The sequence below is a fragment of the Apostichopus japonicus genome, chromosome 12 (genome assembly GCF_037975245.1).
Source record: "Apostichopus japonicus isolate 1M-3 chromosome 12, ASM3797524v1, whole genome shotgun sequence".
Taxonomy (NCBI): domain Eukaryota; kingdom Metazoa; phylum Echinodermata; class Holothuroidea; order Aspidochirotida; family Stichopodidae; genus Apostichopus; species Apostichopus japonicus.
In genome coordinates, this window is record NC_092572.1 from 11,042,275 (window position 1) to 11,061,989 (window position 19,715).

A 19,715-nucleotide genomic window follows, 5' to 3' on the forward strand; every position below is an offset into this window, starting at 1 on the left:
CGGTCACAACTATAAAGACAGCCACATATGTCATTAGTTTGTCCGCTCCGTCTACGAATAAAAGAGGAAATAAAAATAGGTAGATCTATTAAAGTGAAAATGAAAACTTTGTTTAATATCTTCTTTCTTTCATAGCAGGTAGCATCATATTGATCTCTCGAGTATGGCAAAATATGTCACCAAACTGTACTAGCATTGCTCGATACATGTGGCAAAAGGCGATGGACAGTTTTAGAGAAGCAGGTTTTCTTACTATGTGCATTAAACTGTACACAGCAATCGGCTGTGATGTTGCTCTCTTCGTTAGTAACATTTCGATCAGTTGAAATTGTCAGATTTCCTAATGTTAAATAGGAAGACGAATGTATAATTAAGATCTCTGTAAATGAAATTATGAGATGTGGTTATGGTGTAAATATGCTGAATCCTGGTAAGCTAATAATAACGCAACAAAATAAAAGTGGAATTTTCACTAAAATATTAGAATTTAAAAGGTATCGACTAGAACAGATCATAAGGTTTCCCATAAAATCGAGACATGTTTTATACACTTAAACATTTTACATAGGGAGAAAAGGGAATAGCTGAATGCGTTTTAATGTACAAGTATTTAACTAATGTAACTTTAATGTAAAGTATTTAACTAAACCCCTAGCCGGTAAGTAAATTTACATTTTGTATGCTTACCCAGTAACTTGCTTTATATATGTAATACCAAATTTGATCTTCCTTAGCTTAACATTTATATTTTATGCCAAAACTTCTCAAGGAATATCCGAGATCTATTAAATCCTTCAATGTTATCATATGAGTTCACTATTGTTATCGAACACGCCATTGATAATACCGGCAAGCAAGTATCGGTAACGACTACATTGATAAATATTTGTTGGTAAAAATGTCGTGTGTTTATTTTAATAGTATCAAATACATACCTAAGACGCATAAATTGTACTGGGTGCCTAGCGCTACACCAATCTCACGGTAGACAGTACATTTGTACACTCCGGCGTCTTCAAATCCAACCTTCTTGATTGTTAAAATAGACTGGGTATTGCCTTCTTTTTGCGTATATTTGTTACTGTGAGATCTTAACAGTTTTGTTCCATTATTCAACGTCCATACCAATGAGAGGGGGTTATTACCATGGCACGTTAGCGACTGGTCTGTGTTAATGATGGCGTGTAGAACAGTTTCATTTGCAAGACCTTGGCGTGGATGAGGAAAGAAAGTTAACATAACAGTAATTAATTTTCAAACAATGATCAATGTTTAAATGTTTCCATGATCATAATTTAATTGAGTTTTTATCAAATGCCATAATCAAAACCTTCAACTAGTCAACAGTGACATAAAAAAGAAATCTGCTACAAATCTGATACCAGCATTTGTATGTTATTTTTCATTTTTTTGTGATCTGTTCAATTCAACCAGGCCTGCTATCGATGGATACATGTCCTTGTACTATTCACTGATAAGAACATCGTATCCAGTCTGCCGCGTGATTCTATTGCCCTATTACAATATATCACACATTACCTCACCGCAAAGCTAAGTCATTGCACACACCCGATATCGATGAAGAGCGATACGTGTTCAGTGTAGACATAAAGATCACAAGTTTCCTTAGTTTCTTTGTCGTTAGATTGTAGTAAATAATTGTTAGATTTCTGTATGCGATGCTGTCATAAGTTGATTGACACTACAGCAAACTCTCATAATAATTGTCAGTGTTTGTTTCATTCAATTACAATGCATATTGCACATATATAACAATGCCTAAATGACACAAAATGACATGAAAGACTTACCCATTTGGATTAGTGTAATACATATAAGCAGGCTTCCACTGATGCTGGACCTGGTCATATTGGAGTAAACGTTGTTTAGTCTCCAGAGAGAAACCCTGTTGTTAACACTCCCGTTTCTACAGTCGTCGCTAATTATGGCTCGTTACTTGCTGAGTAATTTCACACTACTGTCTTCAATATCTGTAAGCAGTATCTCTTGCTTGTATGAAACCGCAAGTGTAATTAATTAACGATTAAAGGTTCCGTCTATAGCAGTGAAGCTCTGATGCATTAACTGCTTCTTCTCCCTCTCCGGAAAATTAGCGAAGTTACACTTTTTCTGATCTCTTCCTATGTCTTTTTTATTTTGCAACATCAACATTTGCTGAATTTTGATACACATGAACGACATAAATTTCAATATGCAATCTGAATTTGTTTTAGTTTCTTCAAATAAATATAGTTTGTTGCAATGTTCGACCCAAATCAGCCGAGAAAGAGCAATACTTATGAATTCGGGGATCTTTATATTTTCAAAGAAGAATAGCTGTGTACCTCATGGTTTCTTACATGAAGACGTCTGAGTGAATCTCTTCGTCAATATCAAAACGCTTATATCGTTTTTTTCCTTAATATGACAGTTGAGCTTTGGGTATGAACTGACTTACCAAGGACACATACTTCAACCTCTGTGTCTGTAGCGTCACAGTGAAATCCAGACATGCCTGTAATGTATTGGATTAGTTTGTTAACAATCTCTAAATATGTTAAGCACGACTAAAGTGTAATCAGTAAGTTCATGGTTTTATATATTTGAATACAATAACGGTCCCAAACGTCATAAGTCAATACTTAGAAACACATTGAAGCAGGAACCTTTATGTATTATTTCGTATTGTGACAGTAACGCTACACTGAACAGGAAACAAATATTAATTTTACTTCCTTTTTTAACTGTATGTATATTTCAAAAAGTCTAACGTGGTTTGTCATATCAAGGGACAAAAAAGGTCATTTTAGGACACGTTAATCGTATCATTTGTTACAATACAATTAATTGCTATGTTATCAAGACGATTACAAATCACATACCCACGGAGAAGGTCGCAATGAAACATGTTTTTATCTGGAACATCTTCCAACACTATTCCAATTCCATCTGTCTTGGAGTTTACTTTCAGTAGCCTATTATTCACTTTGATATTATGAATAATGATATGTTGCCTGGTGCGTGATGTCATTTTGAAGAAAAAAAAACAGCCGGACCTATTATTCTTCGTGACACTGATCTTTAAATACAAATGATAATTACAATATTATCTGTTATAAAATACTTGATAGTTTGTTCTTATGAATATTTATTTTTCTCCGTAGTTTTTCATTTCAAAGGTCTAAGGGGAAAGAGCAGTTTTTCAAGTACTGTTTTCTTAGATTAAAATTCAATAATGATAAGGTGTTTGATATTATTCAGGAATTGAAATTTCAGTCTGTTATCCTTCTCGATGAACTGATCTTGTACAATATACGCCACTAAAAAATTCCTGATCGTAAACCAATTTGATGATTCCTCCTCATCTTGGCTGTACTCCCCCCTCCACCTCTGAAGTATCCTAATGGATGGTTGTTGTTGGGTGGGGGTTATTGGAATGTTAAATATTACATAGGTTTTAAGTAGTGACAATAATCATCGGTGCTTGAGTAAACATGTGTAGAAGGGTTTTCTTCCTCATCCGTAAGTCCTTGGTGTTGTAACTCTGATGTACCTGATACACTGTTAAAAGAAAGAAGCAATACTATGAATTAAAGTGAACGAAAACCATACATGTGACTACAAATCAATGTTATTAATTTTCATGCAATTGTGCAACACAAGGGTTATATATTCCCTTTTCGAAAGAAACCAAGATCATGCTGTAAGTTGTTAAACCAATGAACGGAAGTTACGTTAATATTGGGCAGTAAGCATGGTATTAACGAAGTATTCACGACTGAAGCTGTACAGTCTTATAAAGTCTTAACCAATCACGGTTTCATAAATGTTCAAATTTGTGTGACCTGAATAAGCTCCGGTTGTTAACAGAACACAGAGTCGTTTTGTGCTCTGATCAGACAGTCAGTGTTCGGGGTGAGTCGTGGACTTTTAGTCTTCACGACTAAACATTTTCCAGTTGAGTCAGGTCGAGATCAGTGGCATATTGCGCTGTAGACTATGAGATGTCTTCGGTTTTTAATTTATTTGAATAAAGATTAATAGGGAACCAGTAACAGTTCGTGTAAACTGATAGCTCTGACATTAGAAATTAAAATAAAGCAAATTCCTTCAAAATTAGTGACCATGTAACTTGCATAATACCCAAAGAGTCAGTCTAGGGTCTTGTACCCCGTTAAATGATTACATTAGTCCTTCCGATGTTTCCCACGTGGTTTTGTGTCGTTATTTTTTGGATTAGAAGTTAGCATTATCATAACGAGCACTCACATTTGTTAATGCTGCTGCACTCAGAAGGTACGAACCAGCTAGTCATGTGAAATTTTATTCTTTATCATTCCATAGAACACAGTCACGACGTTCTGGTTTTGACTGAAAGACACGTAGCGTCTGAAAAGGCAAATTCCTCTGGCTGAATATTACAGTAAACTCAACATGAATATTGCAAATAATTCTCTTTGTCTTACCTTTGGCAAACAATGTCATAACCTTCAACATTCCGATTGTCCCTAACGTTAGATTTTAACGACGATCCGTCAGATGGGACACATTGTAACCTTTGTATAAAGTAATAGTATTGATAATGGTAAAAAAGAATGATATATATATATATATATATATATATATATATATATATATATATATATATATATATATATATGTATATATATATATATATATATATATATATATATATATATATATATATATATATTCAGTCCAGTTAATTCTTTTAACTATGTGGCAATAAGAAGCATTATAGTAATAAAAGAAGTTTGAAAATTGATAGTTGAATAGCTCGTGTTTCATTTGATACCTTTACCAAGTCTGTTGAATTCAATATCGGTAACCGCATGTAAAACTTAATAGAGACAACTTTCATGTGCTTCTAAAAATTTAAAGCCGAAATTACCTACGATATTATATATATATTTTATATATGACACATCTCATGTTTAAGGCATGTAAATATACATGCTTACATTCGAAGTGGAAGCCTAGTTGAACTACCTCATACTTTCGTTAGTCTTACATATTACCTTTGATCCACAATTTCATAACCTTCGTTATCATTACTACGAATTCCAGTAGTGGAGTCGGTTGTCGTCTTAGCACGATGTTTTCTGCGTTTAAGAGAAATATCCAATAGTGACGAGAACGTGTCTTCTTTTTTGAAAGGAAAATACTTATTGAGGGAAATTTAAGTACCATGTTTTCACGTTACATACGACAGTTGTATCATACTATATATGGATACATATATGCCAGGATGATTGTTTGAAATTATTACATTGATGTCTTAAAAAAGCGATATTATTCCGGTAGTTCTGTGTCTGACGGAACAAGACAGCATATATCTTACTTAAAACAAAGACTATCAATTTTTATTATTAGTATTTCTTTGTTAGGTGATCATCCATGCTACATATATAACAATATTACCTGCAGGGAAACCGAAGAACGTTGACTAAACCTGTCATACAGCAAGCATCTGTGGAAGACGCAAAAATGATATGAGGGATGCTAATACACTACTCACAAAAGGCAAAACAACAATATTGTGCAAAACTGCCAAAAATGATCAGACTTACGATATAGGCCAAGTTGACCTTTGAACTCAAATCTTTGACACTAAACAAGCTGTCCTACTTTGTCTGTCCAAAATTTGTCTCGTCATTCTCTACACATGTTGTGGTTTAATACTCTTTTCCTACATGCTGACAAGCCGAAAATGGCTGAAAACCAAGTTTTAGGTTTCTTAACTTTTGACTTTTGATCTATGACGTCACCAACACGCAGGCACGAGTTTCATCGTCAAACGCAAACTCATCAAGTTTGAACTTGTTGGAATTTACTGTCTGGAAGGAGTTTGCGTGACACCATTTTGCTCACTTACAGACACACACTTATCCCAACATTTCTGATGTGGAGTGAAGTGTAATATCTCATTTCTCTATGCATTACATGCAAAGAGATAAGATAAACAGGTTCTCACTGATCCTTACTGAAAAGGATCAGCATAACATCAAATCCGACAATTATTTGAAAAAGTTTGCATTTAAGTTAATTATGGTGGCAGTTATTCTGGACGTGATCCATTTACAACTAGAATGGAAATGGCAGGTTTCGCATAAGTCGGATTATTAACGTTTGGTTCCCATTTGGTTATACTCGCACACAATCAAAGTAAAACTGCTATTGTAAGCATGGTGCCTTCAATGACACCTGGAAATTAAGTTATAAGTTCTATATTTGCTACCAATAAACATGAAATGTGATACTGGGATAACAACGTAAACTTTAATAAATTAAAATATAAGTTTTTAGATCGATAGAATGAGTTGATTACAATTATTACCAGATTTGAATATCTTCCAAATTATAACCAATATTATAAGAACGGTCACAACTATAAAGACAGCCACTTATGTCATTAGTTTGTCCGCTCCGTCTACAAATAAACGAGAAAATAAAAATAGGTAGATCTATTAAAATAAAATGAAAACTTTGTTTAATATCTTCTTTCTTTCATAGCAGTTAGCATCATATTGATATTTCGAGTATGGCAAAATATGTCACCAAACTGTGCTGGCATTGTTCGATACAGATGGCAAAAGGCGATGGACATTTCTAGAGAAGCAGGTTTGCTGCCGGATTCGGAACGTGCGTGTAGTTTGGTTGCTCTGAAAAGGCCTCAGTAGGATCGACAAGTTAGCACGGCTGCAATTTTGTGTACACGGGTGATGAACCTGTATTTTGGTGGTACAAAACTGGATCACACAAAGTAGCTCACTCATTGGTCTATTAATCTAGCCGACATTTAATGAACTAGTTTGTATGGTAACAGTGGTGTCCAGAAATTGAACGTCGTGTTTACACACACAATGTGTACCATGTTACATTCCTTCGTAAATAAACAGACATTTTACATAAACAAACATTATTATTGCTATTGCTGATGCAGTAGCTAAAGGCGAAAGCAAATTAAATCAAATTTGAAATCCACTTTTAACAAATTAGATTAGACTCGTTCAGTGTCAAGGGTGTACTGTAGATGGGACATTATTATATTTCGCATGGGGTGTAATGGAAAAGCCTCTTATCGCATTCTCTACAGATACTGAAAGCGATACAACTTTCTTCACAAATCTGAAGGCTTGCCAAGCGCTGATACTCAATACTATGTGGAATGAGTTGTTTGTAGGTTGGATATTCAATGACATGTTAATTATCTACTTCAAAACAGTTACATCAGTGAAGGAAATATTACGATATGCTATAATATTGTACTGTCACGGTAAAAAGTTGTTATTCTTCCTTTTGTATGCTTAATGTGTTGAGCAAAATATTGTCAATTATGGTGATGAACAAAACAATTGAAATACTGTAATCAATTGGTAATGTTTGGTTGAAAAAAAAGCGTTCGTTTTATTTTGGATTTAAAATGTTCATTATTGATAACACAAGTGCACAATTTTTTTTTCAAGTGATGCAGCCTTATTACTTACTCTCATAGATCTGTACTTGTAATGTAACACTACTACTCTCATAGATCTGTACTTGTAATGTTACACTACTGTTGAGAGATGGATACTCCTCTACTCGACACCACAGAGACTGCCCATGATGTTGACGGTTCGCCTTTAGCATCAAACGACTGCACATTTCTTTGTGATTGTCGATTGTCGTAAGGGTTTCTTGTGGTAAGGTTTGTGCATTCTCTATACTTTCTTCGTTGATTAGCCACCGTAGTCCTATATCGTTACTATGTGCATTAAACTCTATACAGCAATCGGCTGTGAAGGGGTTTCCTTCGTAAGTAACATTTCGATCACTTGAAATTGTCAGATTTCCTTATGTTAAATAGGAAGACGAATGTATAATTAAGATCTCTGTAAATGAAATTATGAGATGTAGTTATGGAGTCCTGGTAAGCTAATAATAACGAAACAAAATAAAAGTGGAATTTTCACTAAAATATTAGAGTTTAAAAGGTATCGACTAGAACAGATCATAGGGTTTCCCATAATATCGAGACATGTTTTATACACTTAAACATTTTACATAGGGAGAAAAGGGAATAGCTGAATGCGTTTTAATGTACAAAGTATTTAACTAAACCCCTAGCTGGTAAGTAAATTTACATTTTGTATGCTTACCCAGTAACTTGCTTTATATATGTAATACAAAATTTGATCTTCCTATAGCTTAACATTTATATTTTATGCCAAAACTTCTCAAGGAATATCCGAGATCTATTAAATCCTTCAATGTTATCATATGAGTTCACTATTGTTATCAAAAAAAGCCTGAATAATGTGTAATCAGTAAATTTATGGTCCTATATATTTGCATACAATAATGGTGCCAGATGTCCTAAGTCAATACTTAGAAACACATTGAAGCAGGAACTTTAATGTATCATTTCGTATTGTTACAGTAATTAAAGTTACACTGAACAGGAATCGAATATTAATTTTACTTTCTTTTTTAACTGTATGTATATTTCAAAAGTCTAACGAGGTTTGTCATTATCATTGTCTTTAAAATGTTTGTCCTCTAGAAGAGATAAAAAAGGTTATTTCAGGAAACGCTAATCCATTGTGTTACAATTCAATTAATTGCTATGTTATCAAGACGATTAAAAATTGAAATGCCTACATGATACATTTCACGTTACAGAAAAGCTCGCAAGGAAACGTTATTTAACTCGATAAATTATAAATCATGGGCACATTTATGTTAACTTAAAAACACAGGAAAACAAACAGTATTACAAAACTACGTTCTAACATACATGGAGTCGAAAAAGGAACAATTGAATTATGCATTGAATCAAGGCAGGATTTTTACTCGTTAACTCTGGATCCAGTTTAAGTTCCGCTTTCTCATTTTTCAAATTTGGATGCTGAAGTAAACATAATGTGATTTAAAGTTATTAATCTTTCAGAAAATGATAAAATATTATTATTGAAATATAATTCAATAGCATGTATAAACCTAGTCATCAAATCTTTCATGTAACATATTAACATCTCTTTGTGATGAGGAGTAAGTAGAAAGTCATGCACAATTCAAACATTACACAATGTGAACAAGTATCATCCATTTTATTAAATTATCATAAAAATGTGAATTCACTCTATCTCGGATAATGAAATGTTGCATGTTGTGTTACATTATTTGCAAACAAAGCATTCAGCCTTTCATCCTTTATGTCGTTACAAAAAATTACAATATTTCCTGTCATAAACAAGTTTATAGTTCGTCCTTATGAGTATTCATTTCTTTGATTCAGCTTGTCATTTTATGGAAGGAACATACTTCAAAGACGGTTGGGGTGGGGTTGGTGCTCTGGAAAGAACACTGTTCCAAGTACTTTAACAATGACAAGGTGTTTTTATTATTAAGGAATTAAAGTTTCAGTCTGTTATATACTTCTCGATGAAATTGATCTCTTACAATATAACGGTCACTAAGAAATTCCTTGTCATGGACCGATTTGATGATTCGTCCTCATATGAGATGTACCATTTTGTTTTCAGAAGCATAATAATGGTTGGGAGGGATGGGGTCATGGAATTTAAATGATTAAATCAGTTCGATGTAGTGACTATCGGTGCTTGCATAAGTATGTGTAATGCTGATTTCTCTGTCCGTGGAAAGTCCATGGACCCTTGTCACTGATTGTTGCGAGGTACTGTAAATAGAGACATACAGAGAAAGAGAACTTTTTTATTCAGTTGCTACAAAAATATACATGACTTTAAGGTAAATACACTCAAGTGATTGTAGGTTCATCCATTTCTACAGTACATGGTTATATTCATTCCATTCTTTCAATACCGTGTACAGTATAACTAATTTGTTCATTTGTAACCTTCTACGTGTGCTCCTAACCTAGAAAACTAAAACTTTGTGAGTTGTTACAAATATAATATAAAGCATGATCACTTTCAACATAGAATAACAGAAATGGAGGAATCTCGTCAGATATAAGCGTGATCTTTCCTCTCAAAAATTCTATTCCTACCGATTACACACCGCCTGAATTTTCGTTCCGTATTACTATTTCAATTATGTCATACGTATAACTAGATTTCAGTTTTACAACGTTTAATTTTGCCAATGATTTTTTGGTACAGTTCGGTTTGATATTATAAATATGAACGAGTGTTTTTTTTTAATATTATTTTCACTACGTTTCTTTTACATTCCTTCAATTGATATTTTAGTTTCCGTGTCGCTTGTTTTTTGTTTTGTCTTTTTAGCTAAAGAGCCCATCTTGAGTTGTGTTACTCACATTGTTCACTTACATTGAGCAATGTACCCAGGTAATGATTTTTAGATGCTTTATACAGTTCTTGCTTACTTTCCACGTGTTCAGTCATTACATTTCCGGACTCGTGTTATACGACTATCATATTGAGTAATAGCATTTGATTATTCTGTTGCACTCAGGCTTTAATAACCATCTAGTCATGTGGACTTATCACTGTTTTACATTCAAACGAGTTGACCTCATATAATCACGGGATATGTTTTTGGGTAAAGTAACTGTTTAACTTTCAAAATATGAAATTAAAGAATTAACTGTACATATCAAGGATGTCAAATTGTTATATTATAGTCTACCTTTGGACAACAATATCATATTCTGCAACAACATCTCCGCCGTCTGTTAATGCAGTTATCCTACATTGTAATTTACTTTTTGTTATTAATTGTTATTTTTATTTATATTATTGTTATTATTAGAAGGTTTGGCAAGTCCATTTGCACAGCTTTCAAAAGCATTTTAGTATTAAATATACAAGGTATGCGTTAGAGTACCCTAATATATATTGGTTTCCATATTTGGTTAGTTAAAACACAACTTTTCCATTGCTTTTGCAATAGTTAAATCTGAGATAAATGACGGCGTAGTATTGTATAATATGTAAACCATGTATGTAAATATTATTCGGTATTGCAGCCGAAGTCTAAGCTATGACGAACTTCCGTGTCTAAATCAGGCTTCTCGATACTTTATGCCTGGTTTCTTACCTTTGGTAAACAATATCATAATCATCGTTGTCAAGAGTACCCTCTTCAGTAAAAGAGTGGTTCGTCCTTGTAACATAGTGACTCCTGCGAAAGCGAAACATGTCGACATTAAAGAGAACGTTTACTTTGTGATCGAAAAAACGTATTGAGTTCTGGCTTTAAAGGTGCAGTCTGCTCAAAGATGAATATCTATGCTGTAATGTTTCATAATACTGTAATATCACTACATTCTGTCTCAAGATCCTTCCAAATAACGTCTTTCTTTGCTTTCCATACTAACCTTTCTATAGGAAATCTTTTGTATAGGATAGGTCAGAATCTTACATGTTATATTTGAATCATCGACACCGACTCTTTCCTCGTCGCTTAAAATCGAGGCTACATAGTAAATAAAACTTGTAAATAAACCACATACCTGCTCGATAACCGAGGACGGTTGACCAAACCATCATTACACCGAGTATCTATGGAGAATATGTTACAGAGATCGTTTGATATGCTACTCAATTACTCAATTGATGGAACAAGAATCAATTACAACAATTTCATGAAGGGTGAATGAGCAATCGGTATGACTCGTTAATATTAAAATTTATTCATGGTTAATCTTAGAAAATTAGAGGGATTATATCATAACGTACCAAGTGCATCTTTCAATACTTCTTAAAGGAATTCTTTGAGACTTTTTTTTTTAAATATGTTGGGAGACATTGTCACCTATTTACTATAAAACGTAACACGGTTTCCACATTTTAGTAATGTATTACCAGTAACACTAATTGAGACTAGTTCAAAATAGCATATTACACAAATGAATAATAAATTAGCAAACATCTTGTTTTATTTTTGATGTGATCCAGACTTTCAACCAGACTGGAAAATGAGATATTTGAATATTAGGATTATTGATGTTCATATGTTGAATTTTCTTTTCTCTCGACTCACGCATTTGAAAAATTCTAAAATTGTCACTGCTTTGTCTTGCAAAGATACATTGGTATTTCACTAGGCGTTGCACTTGATTACGAAACTGCTTTTTATCCGAAAAAAAGCTGTTATTTTGGAATAATACATTTTATATATTCTGAGCTACAGGGAAGGCTGTCTCTAACGATTTGGAGCGAATATATGAGTCATGATTTTGTTTGCTATTATTACCAGATTTAGTAATCTTCAAAATCAAAAGCAATGTAATTAAAATCGCCACAACCACACACGCAACGACAGCTATCTTTAGTTTGTCCGCTCCGTCTAGGAAGTAGATAGGAAAAGGAAACAGGTAAAGAATTAAACAAAAGGGAAATTTGTTTGATATCCCACGACAGGTAATTAAAATAAAATGGACGCATTCGTGTTTTATTTTCGAATCCCTGACTATGGCCAAGTTGAAATGTTAACTAGAATTCATGTTCTGTCAACTTTAAGTCTTGTCTCACTTTTGTTTTCTTTAATTCCTATTTGGAAACACACGCACACACGCGCACGCGCTCTAACGCAAACACACGCACGCGCTCTTACGCAAACACACATAGGTGTGATTTACATTCCGACTGATATATATATATATACTCTTTGTTAAAGGGTTTATAGCACTTGCAAACTTTGCAATTTTTCCACTAAATATATATATATATATATATATTTATATTGATATATACATACCTATATATTGATATATATTCTGACTGATATATATTTAGATATATATATATATATATTATTAGAGAAAACCAGAGAAATAAAATATGACTCATAATATATTGGAATTTTCGGTCCCCTGGGACCTTCGTCAGCAATACTTGGCAGTCAAAAGTATTGCAATACTTGACATCGACTTTTCGGTCCCCAGGGGGACCGAAAATTTCAATATATTTTCTAAAACTTACTCCTTATTTGTCAATTATGAGTCATATCTTATTCCTCTTGTTTTCTCTAATATATATATATATATATATATATATATATATATATATATATTGCTTGTAGTTCCAAAGCGAATAAAGGAACTTTAAAAATGAAAGTGAATTACTGCACTTTAATCACATTCTTCGACTAGTCATTAGGTCGTTTGGCTTTATGCTCGATTGGATAATTTGCTCTTATAAATGAGTTATAAATGACTTTTACTTTCTTTGTGCTGAATTAATGGACTCTTGTTGATCCTCTTTCTTTGTCTGATCTATAATAAATTTGAAAAGACAGTAGGGCACTTTTTCACTCATTCTCATGTACGTGTAACTAACATAGAGTCATTCTAATAATGCATAAGATGGTTTCCGCTTCAGTCTATTTTGATCATGTTTGTTTATGTAGTACATAATACAGAAGATATATTGAAGTATTCAAAGTTGGTTCATAAACAAGCAACTTAGTTATAATCAGTTTGGCATTGGCGGTGGGAAAGGAGGGAAGCGCTACCCCTTTATTTGCTCACGCAGGAGGTTAAAAGTATCTTTCTGCACCTTCTCTTTTCTAACTGCATCATGGATATTCAGGTGATTCATTTGTACTAGGTAAACGAGCATCAAACAATGTAATTATTCCATTTTAATTTTCATAATTCCACTATACTGCGACTTTGTTCGAAACATTAATAAAACAATAAAAATTGGAGAACATACTATATGTTAGCCCTTACTTCTTATAGTCTCTGTCTGTTCTGAAGTTACATTGGCGAGATAATTTATGGCCAAACATCGATACTTTCCACTTGCATATGTGTTTACATGAAAGCTGAACACTGTGCGATTAGATGAGTCCTGGCTGTTTATATGTTCTAATGACATCGTTTGCCAGTTCTGTAAGCCATTTTGATTCTGTAGGTATACTGTAGGCATGGGGTTACCAGACGCTTCACAGACGACTTTCAGACATGTACCGTTCGATAGCCAACGACTGTCTGATGTTACAAGTGAAACTAATTTTACAAATGGCGGATCTATTAAGGAGAAAAGGGATATTCATAATGTAAATGTTTATATTAGCTGAAATGAAATAAGCTTGATAAGTACATAAAACATTTGTCAAATAACATAAGCTATATCTTGCAGTTTAACGAACTAGAAAGAAGTTGGAAGATACGTAGTATAAAAGCTAAATATGACTAGAATAAAAAACACATAATATTTTGCTCGGAAATATCAATTATTGTCTGGAACATGATAACTATAAACTATCAATCTCTAAGCTGGCGGAGACCCAGATATGGCCAATTTCTTTGCTTTTTTCTTATTGTTTAAAATTTCCTGTTGCTTTTGCGTTGTTAATTATAGTCTTAACTATATATTAATTTTGATGTCCTCATTAATTCCTTGTGTTTAATTTAATTTCTTTCCCATATGAATCGATATCTCCTTATCCTTTTCGTAAACAATGTTTGCATTTACCCTATGTCGATCATAGCAGAATTAAACGCGTTTATCATTTCGAAAATTTGAAACCAAATTTTGACAAGACGATAGCGAAAAAAGAAACCTGCAGTTACAGTTCTTGAAAAGAATTAGAGAAACAATTGGAATGATGAAGAGAAGATTAATTCAACATCAATCGATTTAAGAGAAAAAAAAACCAGAGAGGCAGTGTGTGGCACGTTTGGCTACTACTGACCTAAAACAAAATGTTTCTTTGATTCCTAAATATGAAGATCATACAAACTAGATTCAACGATGACGTCATAATGACGAATTATGGAGAGGATGTACTCACAGTCGACTTGTAACGTTACGCTACTGTTGAGAGATGGATACTGTTCTACTCGACACTCCATAGATTTCCCAGTATGTGCACGATTCGCCTTGAACATTAAACTACTGCATATTTGTGTGTGACTGTCGATTTTCTTTACTTTTGATGAGGGTTGCATGTCATCTATTATTTGATCGTCGAGAAACCACTGAAGTCGAATATCGTCACTACGGGAATTCAACTGTATGCAGCAATCGGTTGTGAGATTGCTTCTTTCCTCGATGATATGATTTTGAAGTGAGAGTGTCAGATTGCCTAAAACAGACAAACAAAAAGACGTTAACATTTCGGCAGACGTAGACAACATATTTAAGTATGATTGTGATACTTGTACATTTCGTCTACCAGCACAACTGTGTCGAAAATCGTTTGGACGAAACGAATGAAATAATAACCATAGGCATGTATCCCGTCTCCTGCTTCAAGTAATACAACATATTACATTTTGTCTACCAATACTACTGTGTCGAAGATCGCTTGACGAAAAACGCAAAAACAAACTAAACAAACAAATATAAGTTTCACTCAGTGTCTGCAGAATTTAAAGAAAAAAATAACTCACCATGTAGGCCTAAATGATACACAAATTGAACTATATTATACTGATACCGTTAATGTTAACCGTTGTTTTCGTCACAGCCTCACTTCCCAATATATGTCTTTATCATACATGTACAAAATGGTACTACAAATCAGACTTAAGGAAAGTAGACGACAAAAGTCAAAACAATTATACAGCAGACGGAAAGACGGAAAGAAATTTATCACTTAAAGGAGCATGTTATGTTTAAGTATCACCCCAAATCGACGCATGCGTACCATAATTGTGATCCTTATGCTACTTCGAACGTATATTCCGTTTCGAATCCTACAACAGTAAGCAAGCAGGAACCATATTTTCTTCAGCAAATGAATAATTATCTAATATTATATTAAGAATAATTATCTGTTAACGTTTTCTTAATAACAATTTCATGTATAAAGGTGGCATCGCGTTACCTCAAGTACTGTGCAATACGTGTGAAATGTCTGAATTACTGATCGTCCCATATACTGTGCCACTGTGCTAAATATATATATATATATATATATATATATATTTATATTTATTATACTATTTATGTATGCAGAATATGTTAATGGCATACCCAGTATACTTACTTCATACTGGATTCCTAAAACGAACTTCGTTGTCGCTATTAACGAGCGAAGTTGAAATCGCCATTGAATTTAAAGGCAACAAATTTATCAATGACGACTGCTTTACTTTCAGTACATTCTATCAAAACATGATCCGTTTCTCTTTATTGAATTTGATACATTACCTAAGATACAAACAATGTAATCGGTACTTCTAGCTACACCATCTTGCTTGGGGAAACAAATACATTTGTAGATTCCAGCGTCTTTAAAGTCAACCCTTCTGATTGTCAACACAGAAGTGTTGCTGTCCTTTTCATACGTAAATGGGTCACTGGCCTCGATGTCAGCCTTGGGCATGTGATGATTTGTTATAGCCGTTATACTATTATTAAAAGTCCACTTGCAGTTTTCGTTGTAACGGAAATAGCAATTCAGAGATATATTTGTTCTTATGATGGCGTGTATACATTCATCCATGAGACCTTGACTGGTATCTTAAGGAAGAAGAAGAAAAAAAACGTTAAAAAAAAAACAATCTCATGGTAGCGGACACCCCTCGTTCATATCTTGTTTAGAATTCCAATTATTGTTGATAATTACAGTACTTTGAGCATATAATGCAACATACTCTTACAAAATATACCACATTGTAACACCCTATGCTGCTGTTTACACCGTTCAAGGCTATAGTATACTATAATATAAATTAAATAAATATCAACACCGTAATAATGTGGATTCTTGAATTACAGTGTCCTTAGATTTTTTACAAACGATGTGGCCATACTTGAAACTAGAACCTTGAACTAATAACAAATTAAAAGAAAAAAGAACAAAAACACAGCCTTTTCCTAATCATTTATTGCTGTCGGTGTTCGATGTAAGGTATACACATGTAGCATTTCCTAAAGGAAACAATGTAAAAGTCTTACCCATTTTTATGACTATAATAAATAAAAGCAGGTTTCCATTGATGCTGGTTCTCTTCATATTGGAGCAGACTAGATATGTTTAGTATCCAGCGAGAATCCCTTTTATAATTGCCGGCTTACTTTTCACACTCAGGAAGCATAACACGCAAATGTATCACCTTGTCGTTTGTTATAGACTGTTAACTTGAAACGTATATTAACTATCAGCACCTCCTTGTTCTATGAAACTGCAAGTACATACAGCTGCATTCACATTATCTCTTGCAATCATTACCTTTTTCTATGACTGTAAAGAAATGGTTAAGGGTAGTGTGACTTACAATAATCATACATAATTACTTGATGAGAAGTAGCAAGGGGCAGACACAATGTCACTATTGCAATGTATAAACAAGAAGGGATGAAGTGTATGAGTTTTTTTTTTGTAGCGAACGAGTGTACATTATGTAGAGGCGTAATAAAACCCATGATTTTGACAGACTGATGTTCAGAATTCTTTTTTCGTTTCTGTCCTGATGTCCTGTTTAAATCCGACTTCTCTTTAGTCGTGTTGTTTTGATTGGCGAGCTCGGCTACCTAGCCCGGGTGCGAATTTGTTTCCCCCAGCGCGGTAAAGGCCAAGATTGGCTGGGGTCCGTATACATAAGATTCATTACAATACGGTATTAACTAGCAGTTGCTGCACTGAATCGCTCATCATATACCACATTTCACAAGGCCACTTTGCTACACTCACAACAAAAAATAAAACAGTCTAGCAGCAGAATGTACAATGGTACGCGGTTAAGTCGGTGTGTTTTGCCACGGGTACGTGTAGAAGGTCTGTGGTTATGTATCGCACAACTCTGTTGCTGTAAATTTAAAGAAGTTAAATCAAACCGAAACAGTTTGAAGATGATACAAAAAATCACCATATAATATAAACGTTCAATAACTATAATCCACAGTGGCAGTGGTACTACTAACATGCATGACTAAATACTAGGCCTTTTTTTACGTATTATATTATCTGAAAACCGTGCAAAAGGGTCATAATAAACCGTCTCAGAGGGTCATAATTTTGAAAATCAAATCAATGTGTATGCTCAAAACTATATAAGAGTCTATCAGTTGAAAGTGTAAAAGCATCTCAAGTAAATAGTCAATCAGAAACAGTCAAGCTGTCCAATGTTTTTAAGCAGTTTTGAAACAAGCAAACACCTGGTACTTATCTGCGTACATTGCCATCGCAGTACTCTGTACAGCAAGTTTTACCATCACAAGTTCTACCATCGCTTCGAAGCTTCACCCTTGTCAAAACTTACTTATTCGATTTATTGGCTTTTCAGTTTTGGATCATCAACCTAAGTAATCCTTACCTTAAACAAGGACAGTCATCTACAATGATACGTGTACACTCACAGTCCATGGTCGCAGTATCATGTTTTACGAACTTATGGATGTAAATGTACACAAACAAGTCTGCGCAAAAGCAAAGACAAAACATTTAGGCCTAAACACATTTTTTAACAAAGTTGTTTCAAGACTGTCGCCAGTTCATAAGAGTACGTACGTGTATCCGAAACACGATCCACTGTATGCACGTGTATGTTCCATGTACATACACACACGCATAGCGTAAGTAATTACTTCCCAATTCAGCATCAATAGTGCAACACCCAGCCAATGAGAAGCGAGGTATGCAAATGATGGCCTTTACCGCGCTGGGAAAATACCTCTTCGCAGCCCGGGTTTCCTTTGCGGCTTCCCGCCTTCCTGTCTATCTGGGTCACGACCCGCGCTACTATGGCAAGCCGTTTTAACATTTACCTCGCAATTCGACTTAAGTCGAATACATTGCATTCTATTTAAGTGGAATTGTAGTTTACTTAAGCTAAATTCAATTTCACTTAAGATGGATTGTATTCTACTTAAGTGGAATACAATTCCACTTAAGTGGAATACCCTGTCTATTTCACTTAAGTGAAATTGTATTTCACTTAAGTAGAATTCTATTTCACTTCAGTGAAATGTGATTGGATAGTCTATTTCACTTAAGTGGAATGTGATTGGCTAGTCTATTCCACTTAAGTGGAATGTGATTGGCTAGTACATTCAACGCCAAACTTTGCCCATGCCTTTGCGCGCCATTATAAACAACTTGCCGCGATACGTGTACGTACGTACGTGGTGACGATATGTGCACAATGAATATCGGCTGTCCATCGGGATCCAGCTAGCACTTAACATCCGTGCAAGGTGTGTACGTACGTACCTGACCTGGTACCTGACGAATACCATTACCAAAATAAAGCCATGGCAAATACATTACAAGTGGTTGGAGCTACAGCCGAAAACGCATTGACAAGGGCAAGGGAACGTATTACTTCTCCGCAGCGTCTAGGTATAAAAAATATGATAATTAACGAAAAAGTGAGGAAACAACACTTCGAATTATGTCTCTAACAACAACAATTATTTGATCGCATTCCAGCAATGTTAGATGTGAATGATTAGCCATAGCCATGATGTACACGTGCAACGAGGATCATTACATGTGTTGAGCAATTGAATGCGTTTCGACGAACATTACCCAAAATTGTATTTATATATAAATCATATCAGCATTTACACTTAAGTGGAATTTTATTTTACTTAAGCAGAATAGAATTTCACTGAAGTGAAATTGACGCCCAAAAGATATTATTCCACTTAAGTGAAATTGTATTCTACTTAAGTGGAATACAATTTCACTTAAATGGAAATGCATTCCACTTAAATGGAATTGCATTTCACTTAATTGGAAATGCATTTCACTTAAGTGGATATGTATTCCACTTAAGTGAAATTGATGGGCTATTTAGCTTAAGT

The 19,715-nt window shown here is 34.1% G+C and overlaps 1 protein-coding gene across 2 annotated transcripts; it reads right to left on the reverse strand.

Annotated features, from left to right (window-relative positions):
• Positions 1 to 1,068: 1,068 nt before the first annotated feature.
• On the reverse strand, positions 1,069 to 19,497 carry LOC139976986 (uncharacterized). 2 transcript variants are annotated; one of them, XM_071985928.1, is made up of 14 exons: positions 16,866 to 19,495; positions 16,116 to 16,427; positions 14,752 to 15,045; positions 13,685 to 13,984; positions 12,205 to 12,297; positions 11,462 to 11,510; positions 11,047 to 11,130; positions 7,509 to 9,700; positions 6,359 to 6,451; positions 5,443 to 5,491; positions 5,040 to 5,123; positions 4,467 to 4,556; positions 1,812 to 3,561; positions 1,069 to 1,208 (listed from the first exon to the last, which is right to left on the reverse strand). In XM_071985928.1, exons 1-8 carry the CDS (start codon positions 16,921 to 16,923, stop codon positions 9,592 to 9,594), a joined length of 1,299 nt encoding a protein of 432 aa, XP_071842029.1. In that variant the 5' UTR covers positions 16,924 to 19,495; the 3' UTR covers positions 1,069 to 1,208; positions 1,812 to 3,561; positions 4,467 to 4,556; positions 5,040 to 5,123; positions 5,443 to 5,491; positions 6,359 to 6,451; positions 7,509 to 9,591. The 2 variants fall into 2 exon arrangements, with proteins under 2 accessions (XP_071842029.1, XP_071842030.1); XM_071985929.1 differs by lacking the exon at positions 12,205 to 12,297 and having other exon boundaries at positions 16,866 to 19,497.
• Positions 19,498 to 19,715: the final 218 nt, after the last annotated feature.